Below are 10,949 nucleotides of genomic sequence, written 5' to 3'. Positions count from 1 at the left end.
ACCAGTGTGAAGGTGTTTGCCAATTCAAGCAATAAGAGGGTGATCTTGGAACATCTGGCCCAAGTTAGGTGCCTCTGTGGCTTCTGGCCTATTAAGGCCCAGGTGATGGGTGATTTTGGTGACAACGGTGTGCCTGTCCCACAGAGTGTTCCATGCATGAGTGGGGTGGGGTGGGGATAAGGGTGGGGGTAGGGGACTCAGGGCTAAACTGGTATCCTGGTGGACCTGATGTGAAACTCCTGTCAAACAACAAACTTTTAAAGGTTTGCTAGGATTATTTCTGTATTGAAAGTTTCTAATTATGCTTTTTAAAAAAACTACTAAAAATAAAGGTTCAAGCTGCCAAATTTCTCTCCAGGGTCTACTTGCTGTCCTCCAGCTGTGCTCTGGGTACTGGCCGCTTCTACTGTTTGTTAGGTCCAGCTTTTGCTTTTTTGTTGATCTCTGGTGCTGCACGGGAAACTATCAGGGGGCAAGTCTGTGTTCTCCGTGGATGGGGCCCAGAACACGTGTGGGAGCGTGCCAGGGGAAGCTCCATGTTTATTCTTTACATGCCGGAAGGATGCAGCGGAAGCTTTTGCTTTGAGTGCTTTCAGCTGGAAGTTTCTGCTATGCTGAACAAGAGGGTGTGGGGCAAGATGCTGCCACCTTCACAAGTAACCCTTCTGGTACTAACCCCTCTGTAGCAGCAGCAGCCAGTCGTGGCTTTTGACACACAAGTCATGTTTGTAACAAAACTCTCCAAATACCCAGGAACTGAGGCAGGAGTTCTGTAGAAATTCATTTTATTCTTATTCAGACTATTTTCAAAAGAAGCAGTGGTGCGCTGTTTTTCTAAAAATATGCCTTTATAGATTTATATATGTGTATTATAAAATCCATACGTGTATTTACATAATTGCTACATACAAAATTACAGCACTGTGGTATGTACATATCTATAAGTACATTCTTTCCGCTCAGCCCTGCTGTGCTTTTCCCCATTGAGGACAGGAGGCTTAGTGAGTGGTAAGCAGCTGCAGGCTGGGCCCACAGAGCCTCTGAGCTGGGGCCTCAGCAGAGATGGGGTAGCTGCTGCAGAAGGAGCAGAAGCAGCAGGCTGCAGGCCTTGTCCCTTGGGCCTGGTGGGCAGTATCTGGAAGCTCCCAGCAGCCTTACCCCATCCACCCTGTGGCCTGTGGCACCCACGCTACCTTCAGTGTGCGGGTAAGGTTCAACTAGTCCCCTTGGAGGCCATTTTATGGCCTCAACTTGTTGGCTTGGGCCATTGTATTTGAGGTGGGAGGGAGCTGTGGAAGACAAGTGCTCTCCCAGCCCTACCCCATGAGGGGAAGTCTGGAAGCTAGAGCCTATAGAGGGCCAGCGGGATGCTGCCGGGCCCAGACCTCACTAGGGTTAAGGACTGCCTGCACTGGAGGAAGCTGAGGTGTGCTGGCGGCCAGAAGACAGGACCTTCCCTGCGATACAGAGTGGCCTCAACAGAACTTGGGTAACCCAGTTCTTAAGCCCCACAGCCATAGGCTGGGGCTCCTGCTGTACAGGGACTCCAGCAGAGGGCATGCACATGGGTGAGGGGTTATGCCTCCCCTTACTCCAGGCAAGTAGCTGGGGCAGGAGTGGAGGCTCAGGCCTCCTGAGGCATGCACAGGAGGGTCTCAATCTCTGTCCCCATGTTCAAAATCCAAGGAGGCAGAAAAGCCTGTAGTGTGGGCTGTGATCAGCTGGGTCTGAGTGGCAGAGCCCATCAATGGACTGCATGGGAAGTGACTTGAGCCCTACTCACTAACAGGATCCTGGGGAAGCCCAGGCTGAGGCTTGGCTTAGGCAGTGGGGACAGGGTTTATTCCTGTCCCTTGGTAGGGAGCAGCTTTCAGAGGACAAGGCAGGTCCCCCTACTTCTCAGTCTCCATTGCACTGACAAAAGGGAGGGGGTTCTCAAGACCCAACTGGCCCCAGGACAGCCGGGCCGGCAGTACAGCTGCCCAGCTCCAGTTGACGGGAGACCCTTTTCAACTGCCTCTAGTCCCCCATTCTCAACAGCCTGACTTCTCACTTAAATTTTCCTGAAGAAGGAGAAGAGCCGTTTGCCATCCATGGTGCTGGGTTCCTGCCCCCGTCCTACGCCGTGGCCCCTAGAGAGGGCAGCAGCAGGCCGGCCCTGTTCCTTCAGCTGCGTATCCATCAGCTGCCTGTCAATGACCCTGTGCATGTCATCCTGCAGAGAGGGAGAGGGAATGTGGATTAGTAGCTGTCTTACCTGGCCCTGGGGTTGGACAGGGAAGTGACATGTCTGGGCAGGTGAAGATGAGGGATGAGATGAACAAGCACTGCAATTGGGGCTGGTGGACCAACCATGCCAGGACACTTAGGTGCCATATAGCGCTATCTCAGCCAGTGTCTTTTTGGGCCTAAAGAACAGAACAGCCTTCATACTAGCTCACGGGGCTGTGTGGGTGCCTGTGATCTGGCTTGCTACCCCACCCTAAGTCAGCTCAGACCAACCTTAGCTTGTCAGGTCTCTAGTCCAATGACCTGGCCCAAGAGGCTACCTGTGTCCAAATTTCCCCCTTCAAATCACTTTCAGGCTAAGTCACTAATACCCACACACCAGAGGCAGTGGCTCTATGTTTGGGACTGCCTTCACCCCTCTGGCCAGACTCTCACACAGCTAAACCTGTGAGCAATGTTGAGACTGTCTTGTTCCAATTCAGTCCTATTAGCTTCTTCATGGGGGTAAGAACCTTACCCCTCTAATTAGCTGGTTACTCAGAACAAGTCCCCCGTCCTGTTTCACACGAGAGCAGCTTTGAGCAGCTCCTTCCTAGTCCCTAAATTCTGGTTACCGTGGAAGACACTACCTGACAACGGGCTCTGCTACTGACCCAGTCTGTAAGGAGCTCTGTGTGATCCACCACCAGAAAGCAAACACACCACACCTCCCACCTCCTTCAGCTTTTAGCTGTAAGCTCTGTGAAGTTCTGACAAAAGACCCCAAGACAAACTCTTAGGGGCTCACTGGCTTGAATCTAAGCACACGACAGGTGAAGCCAGGTTGGGGTGGGTGGGCTCCGTGCAGCAGGGAAAGGCTGGCTCTGAGCAGCCACTTAGGAGATGAGAGCACAAACCTGGAAAGCCTTGCCCCACTTGCATCCAGCTTGTCTGTCACCTCTGTTTCATTCAAGTTCTGATCAGTGGGAATAACCTGAATGACTTTTCAGGTTTCAGAATGAAAGCAAAGGGCCTTCCTGGCCTCTGGCACCCCATTCTCACCCTCCATCACACTCAGCGTCCTCCCTGGCTCCTCCTCCTCCTTTCCCTGCCAGCCGATTTTCCATTTGCCTCTCAGATTAAACCCTGTGTCATTTTTGCCAGCACAAAGCACATGGCTCCTACTTCTAAAGTCTCAGTGTGGAATCTTAGCACAGTAATCTATACTTAGGACAAATTCAATAAAATATATTGTTCACTACCAGAGAGAAAAGTCAAGAGACCTTTAGAAAGAAGTCCTTCCAATGCTGTCATGTATTCTCTGGCACAGTCACTGCAAACTACATTTTTATACTTTAAGTAACCAAATTCATCAAGCAAATTCTATGAACACATCTCCTTAGAACTTTACACATGTGCGTGCACAGGTGCACGAGCTGGTTATGATCCCATGACTGCTGCTATTCTTGTGGTAAAAATCCATCTATGATAAGTTGCCATCAGCCTGCCAGGACTGCCAAACTCATAGCAGTGATGGGAGAAGGGAGGCTGGGGCTCAATGGCATGTCACACTACACAGAGATGAGGCCGAGTTCCGGAACACAGAACACAGTGAGCCATGGGGAGGTGGCAGATGCAGAACAGAGATGGCAGAGGGGAATGGATGAATGGACACAAGGTTCAATCTCACCTCAAAGGCAGGAGGGGTGTACAACTAAAGCTGTTGGTACAGGAACTGAGAAAGGCCACTAGATCAGAAACCAAAGGAGCCAGATAGTAAAAAGCCCTGAGGAAGCAAACTGTAGTTGGGAGAGAAGAGAGAACAGCTGTGGTAAGCCTGGGTTCTGGCTATCTGGCTGCTGGTAGGAGCCAGGGAGCCAGTGACCTGATGGTGTCGTCAAGACTGTGTGTGGTTGCCAATCCCACAGAGCCACAGTGTAATGGTCACTGCTATTCTGCCTGCCACTGTGGGGCTCACCTCAGCAAGTCACAGGTGAGTTTCCATCTGAAGAGAGACGTTAACCACTACACCCACATTCTGACAGCCTACCACAACCTCGTCCAAGAGTCAGAGCCCCGGGCAGCAGGGAGTCAGGAGACCCTGAAAATGGTCCCAGAGCTGGCCACACTGACTCACTTTCTCCAGGATCTGTGCCAGACAGACAGTGCCCATGGAAAAGGGAAGCTGCAGCAACTGCCCGACGACTGCTGAGCTGCGCCCAGCTCTGAGTTTTCATTCAGTCACACGGGGCTTCCTGGCCCCAACCTGAGTTTAAAAGAAGCCAGGGTGAGCAGCTGAGGGAGGCCCATTCTGTGTCTGGTGGAAGCATGTTCCCGACAGAGGCTGGCTGAGCTTTCTGTCTCGAGGCCACTATAAGGCATTCTTCCCTGGGGTGAAAAATGGAAGCTCCTGGGACCTCTTGTCAAAACTCCCCTTACAGATCTTGGTTCAGAGATGCTTCATGCACTCCCCACTAGGCCTCAGCTCCTGCTTACCTGCCAAGCCTCAAGCTGCTGTGAGAGATTCAGCTTTTGCTGAATGGCATCCAACAGCTGGCTGTTGAGAGACATCATGTCCATCTTGCACTTGGCGAGTTCTAGCTCTACGGCGTTCTTCCTGCAAACAGATGAACCGCAATGAGGATGGGGACCTTGTGCCAGGGGCTTCTGGTTCTTCACTGGGAGACCTGGCGTCTAAGGGTAAGGTAAGGGGCCGACCCCACACCACAGGGTCACTGTAACTATGCCCCTTGAAGGACTGTAACATGCTTTCTAACCAACCTGTGGCAAGTGATGATCTCTCCTCTCTAACAAGAGACAAAGTGGTCAAAAGAGAACAGCATTTCCACGAGAACAAGAGCCCAGAAGTGATGAAGGGCCTCTCACAAAGGAGCTGTTTGCTGTCCCTTCCCACAGGCTGTGCACACTGTGGGAGGTACTCCGTTGGGCTAGCTACTCCCCCAGTGGAATTACCCCTAAGATAAAGATGTTCAAAGGAAGCCACATAATGGTGACCAAAGTTTAATAGCTCCAGTATCTAATAATTGGGGAACTGTTTCAAAATAAAAGAGACAATACAACATGAGCAGCAGTAAATCACAGACATGGGGTATTTACTGACAATTTATCATGATGGAACCAAGGAGGAAGAGGTCGGGCTTCGTGAAGCAAAACTGCCAGTGTGTCAACATACAAGACACACAAAACCACAGAGGATTATGTTTGGTGATGTCACTGATGCTAACTTTGCCCACATAGTTCAAGATTTTTAAATGTGCATGTTTTGGGCACTGTTTTGCTCACCTTTCCAACAATATAGTTGCCCAATGCAAAACAAACAAACGAACAAACAAAACCTACCACCACCACAACCACCAACAAAAGAAAACAAACCCGTTGGGGTGGGTACGAAAGGAGGAGCAGTTAACTGCGTTGCCTCTGCAAAGGCAGCACCCGCTGCAGCCTTGAAAGCCAGACCCATGGGGAGCTGCAGGACCCAGAGGCCACCAATCTGGCCTCAGAACAACACACTAACCAAGCAAAGCCGGAAGGAGTAGGTGAGTCTCATTTGAAGCGCTCAGACCATATTTCCTCCCTGCCTTGCCCTCTACCCTGCAATTAGTCACCTGCTCCACACCCCACCCTGACCCAAAGTGGTGTATTCACCCACCACTTTGCCCTATAGGCAGCTCTAGACAACTATGGGCTCATCCCGGCCCCACCCACTGCGGCTGCAGGCAGCAGGGATTGGACCAAGTCTGTCCAATGGTCAATGGTTCAGAAGCCGCAGGTTGCTTCCGTCACGATCGCTGCCATTGGCTGGTGGAGAACAGCAGAAATCCTCAGGGCAGCAGTTGCCATGGACGCGATTTGCCTGACAGTTCCCAAACCACAGGCGCCCCCTAGCTGCTCTAGCCCTCAGGAGGTACCATGTGTTTGCCAGCAGGTGGCGCCACGAGCAGCCCGGAGCTAGGGGAATGTGCTGACTAATGCCAGGGCCACGGGCCGGGGCAGAGCTGCAGTGCAAGAGGGGAAGGCGAGTTTTCAAAAGGAACCCAGACCCAGAAGGCAAGGGTCCACAAGTCGCTGATCAATACAGCAATCATATTCTTGAAAAAGTATTTCCAGTGCCCAGAATAATCCCTCATATAAATGAAGTCACTGGGACTTTCTGTAAAGCAGATTACTATTTTCAGATTAGCTTCTGCTATCCACATTGGTGATTCAGTGGTACAGTTTCTCACCTGTCAGGTTAACTTCTGTGAGTGCTTTTCAACTGTAAGGTGATAAAACTCATAGTGGTTTTCCTGAACCTCACCTATTGTGTGAGAGAGATAAGGAACACCTTAAGGTCCCTGCAGCCCAGTTTAGTGAGGCCAGTCTCTCTTCCTTGAATATACATTAAATAACCAGGTAAGGAAGCAGTCCCATCCCAGCCACTCAGACTGAACTGTTTTGGAGAGGCCCTGGGTGACGATAATGCCTGCGGGCACTGAGAACCAGAAGTGTGATGGGAATCCATCCCGTGGGCACACAGGGACAACATGAGCAGAGCCTTACTGGGCTATCTCACTTTCAGTACCGAACATGAACCAACGTGAGAAGAAGACGGACAGAAGGGTAAAATGGGATGAAGACGATGAAAGACCAAAAGGCAGACCGTGATAAACTGCTCTTGTTTACAGCACAGCTATGGCAGAGAGCAGCTCTCCAGCTGTCAGCTCCAGAGGATCAACAGGCCTGAGAAAAGCTTACTTTCCTCCTGGTGCAGGCCTTTAATCGGAGAGAATTAAGTTTGAAGCCAGCCTAATACACAAAGCGAGTTCCAGGACAGCCAGGCTACACAAATGACCTGATTCAGAAAACCAAAAAAAAAAAATCAACCAACAAACTCAAACAAACAAACAAACAAACAAAAAAAAAAAACAAACAAAATAAAACTCAAGCAAACGAAACAAAAATAAAGCCCTTTACTTCCTCTGTAGACACTGAGACAGGCATCAGAGAGCAAACACACTTTTTTCCCCCAGTTTTTATCTCCTCAGTGAAGGGGGCAGATGACTGAGGGCATCAGCTGGGTGTCATGGTGCAAACCTGCAAATCCCAGTACTTGAGGTTGAGACCAGGGAATAATTTAAAAGTGAGAGGCTAGCCTAAGCCGCATAACAAACCAACCAACTTCTAGTAAAATGTGGACCATGTAAAAATGTCCTTTAGCCTCTCTGTATTTCCAAATTGTTGAATGCAAAGAAATGCATTTATTCACTTCATTTTTTGAAAACAGTATTTGAAAAAATGACCTGGTTTATTAGAAATAAATGGAACAGTAGAAACTGTAAAATGCTGTAAAATCAAACCCAACTGCAAAAAGTGAAAGACAAAGATTCTGGTTCCTCACCAAACAAATGTGGTTAAGAGGGACAGGAAGAGGGAATGTTCCAGGCTTTCAGAACGTTGTCAGTCAGGTGAATACATGAGCTTTGGAACCAGATTTTTTTGTTGTTGTTGTTCATTTTGGTTTTTTGAGACAGGGTTTTTCTCTGTAGCTCAGGCTGTCCTGGAACTAGCTCTGTAGACCGGCTGGCTTCGAACCCATAGAGATGGAACCAGATTCTAAACAAGTAAAATTACATTTATGGGATAACTTGTGTGCACTGTGGAAAAGAGGTTTAAGGACACTGACTTAATGTCATTAAGAACTTGTTTTCATAGAGGAGTACAGTTTATTAGCAAAGCACTTGCCTAGCACTGATGAGGCCTACTATCTACGAGTTTACTCCTTCTCATGAAAAAAAATACCACAAAAACAAAAAACCTCACCCAGCCAACTAGCCAGCTATAATACTGTGCTGGTTAGGGAAGCAAACTGAAGTATCCATGGAGGAGGGGACAGAAACCAGTCGTCGTTGTCATCCCCCCCACCCCCTGCCTCACTGGATTTGAACTGAGGTCACAGGTCAAAGAACTCAGCTCCATGACTGAACCTGACAGATGGGTAGATGAGGGTTCTTATTATGTTTCTTTCTTTTGTGAATACTTAAGAATGCTCATAATAACCGGGCGGTGGTGCACGCTTTTAATCCCAGCACTCAGGAGGCAGAGGTAGGCAGATCTCTGTGAGTTCAATGCCAGCCTGATCTAAAGAGCGAGTTCCAGGACTGGCTCCATACCTACTGAGAAACCCTGTCTCAAAAAAAAAAAAAAAATCATAATAAATTAAAAAAAAAACTAAAAATAATCAAAATGTGGTAGATGCACATAATGACACTGGAAAACTAAGCTGTAAGTGGGAAATATGCTAAGCCACGCACTGTAGCATCCGGTGCTTAAACTAATTACACAACCAATATATTACAAGTATGCCAACACACCCATAGGAAAAGTGTCAAGTCACATAACCAACCTTCACTAGCAGAGTCTACCTGGAACCAAGAAAAGTGGGTAGCAGGGCAACTAACCCTATCTTTGTGTTCTCCTGTATTAAGAGTGTTGTGGGGTGTGTGTGTGTGTGTGTGTGTGTGTGTGTGTGTGTGTTTGAGACAAGGTTTTATTATGTAACCTAGGCTGGTCTTGAACTCACTCTGTAGTGCAGGGTGTCTTATACTGGAGATCCTTCTGTTTATACCTCCTGAGTTCTGAAACATAAATATATGACACGATGGTGGGCTTATAATAGAATTTCCATCTATTATTAATTTATTTAGACGGGGTTTTCCTGTGTTACAGACAGCCCTGGCTGCCCTGAAACTCACTCTGTAGACCAGGCTGGCCTTGAACTGATGTGGGAGTGATTTCTTATTAATAAAGAAACTGCCTAGGCCCCTTGATAGGCCCACCCTTAGGTGGGTGGAGAAAACAGAAGAGAATGCTGGGAGAAAGAAGCTTAGTTGAGGAGTCGCCATGATTCTCCCTCTCCAGACAGACGCAGGTTAAGATCCTCCCTGGTAAGCCAGCTCGTGGGCTACACAGAATATTAGAAATGGGTTAGAACAATATGTAAGAGCTAGCCAATAAGAAGCTGGAACTAGCCGGGCCAGGCAGTGATTGAAAGAATACAGTTTCCGAGTAATTATTTCGGGCATAAGCTAGCCATGCAGGCAGCCGGGTGCCTGCCGGGGACGCAGCCCTGCCGCTCCTAATTCAACATTGAACTCAGAGATCTGCCTGCCTCTGCCTCCCGATTCCTGGGATTAAAGGTGTGTGCCATCGCAGCCAGGCCACATACCTCAGTTTTATTAAGAAATCAAAGTAGAGGCTGGAGAGATGGTTCAGAGGAACAACAGCACCTGCCGTACAAGCATAATGCCATAAGTCTGGATCCCAGCACTCGTGTAAAAAGCTGGATGTAGCCATGTGTGCCTGCATCTTCAGTGCTACAGGGGATGGCAACAGGGCTGCAGAGTTATGCAGTCATCACATTTAAAGTAAGAGTAAACAACCCATCTCCACTCACTTTGCAATAGCCTCATCCCGGTCCCTGATGGCCTTCTGAAGCTGCTCCTTTGGCTCCTTGTCCTCAGACGTCACTCTGAGTCGGTCCCTCTCTTCCTTCAGTGCAGTCATCTCCACACTCAGCAGTGTCACCTAGCAACAGATCAGAGGAAAAGGAATGTGGTAATGCTGCTGCTGCCGTCCTGGGGGCTTTCTCCACGAGCTCAGCAAGACGGCTCAGCAGGTAAAGGCGCTTGCTGTGTAAGCCTGACAACCTGAATTTGAGTCCTAAAACCCAAATAAAAATGGAAGGAGAAAACTGACCCTACAAATTGTCCTCTGACCTCTACCACAATTTTGAGGGGCTGCAGAAATGGCTCAGCAGTTAAGAACTCTTTGTGCTCTTTCAGAAGACCCATGTGTCCAGTCCCACCGGTACCCTCCGTTCACAGCTGGCTGTAACTCCATCTTGAAGACTTCAGACATCCTCTTCTGACACACACATAGTTAAGAATAAATGTTTGAAAATAATTTTTTAAAAAAGGACATCTGCAGGTCCCAGGGGCATGTGTCGGGAGCAGGCTGGTAGTGTCCTTGTTGTTGCTGTTTCAATGCAGAGCCCTCCTCCCCCGAGCAACAATGCTTTGTGCCCGGTTCCAGCTCAGTGGCTAGGGTTTAGGGTGGAGGTTGAAGCTGACATGCAGCCATGGAGTCAGATCCCTGTGTCCTCAGCATACCACAGCACTGCTTTGACTGAAGAGGCACTCCCAGGTAGACAGTAAAAGATCACACATGCATCAGAGCTCTGGAACACATTTTTTGGAGGCAGGGTCTCAAATTCTGGCACAGTTTGATGTTCCCATTCAGTTCCACAGATCAAAGCCACATGGAATTTCAACACCTCTGATCTGTCACTCTGATCCTACTACCTTTTCTGTGGTCCATTCCTGAGTGAATGGCACCTGCTCAGTCCTCAAGACCAACCTGGGAGTTACCATTTGGCAATGAAGGGCTCCTCTTGTGTCCGCTTCAGCAACACATTCCGTCCTACCCCAAAGCGGAGTGACCTCACTCAAATCCACCACTGTCACTGGAAACATGTCCTATCCGTCTGTAAACCCCAGGGCTTGGCTGCAAATAGTACTTAATCCTAAAACACTTGTGCACTCAACAGCTGACATTTGAGATAGACATTAATTCAAACCTTTACTATTTGGGGGACATTCCTGGTTGTATGCCTTGCTGAGAGACAGAGATGTCCTCCCAGTAGGAAAGCCAGATATGTGGAAAGCATCTACTTTTCCTTTGCC

The 10,949-nt window shown here is 48.8% G+C and overlaps 1 protein-coding gene across 2 annotated transcripts in view; it reads right to left on the bottom strand.

The window, feature by feature from the left end:
• Nucleotides 1-768: 768 nt before the first annotated feature.
• The window catches only part of Bicdl1 (BICD family like cargo adaptor 1), a 90,422-nt gene continuing 80,241 nt past the window's right edge, over nt 769-10,949 (bottom strand). For both annotated transcript variants that reach the window (XM_050158990.1, XM_050158991.1), the window contains 3 exons: nt 9,662-9,792; nt 4,705-4,825; nt 769-2,215 (listed from right to left, as the gene is read on the bottom strand). In XM_050158990.1, the coding sequence (XP_050014947.1) occupies nt 2,054-2,215; nt 4,705-4,825; nt 9,662-9,792 (414 nt within the window). In that variant the 3' untranslated portion in view covers nt 769-2,053. The remainder of the gene's footprint in view (nt 2,216-4,704; nt 4,826-9,661; nt 9,793-10,949) is intronic.

This window comes from Alexandromys fortis, unplaced genomic scaffold (assembly GCF_014885135.2).
Source record: "Alexandromys fortis isolate MF-2015 unplaced genomic scaffold, M_Fortis_MF-2015_v1.1 scaffold_90, whole genome shotgun sequence".
NCBI classification, from domain to species: Eukaryota; Metazoa; Chordata; class Mammalia; order Rodentia; family Cricetidae; genus Alexandromys; species Alexandromys fortis.
Note: the sequence above shows the minus strand (reverse complement) of the source record. Positions and strands in the feature narration are given on the sequence as shown.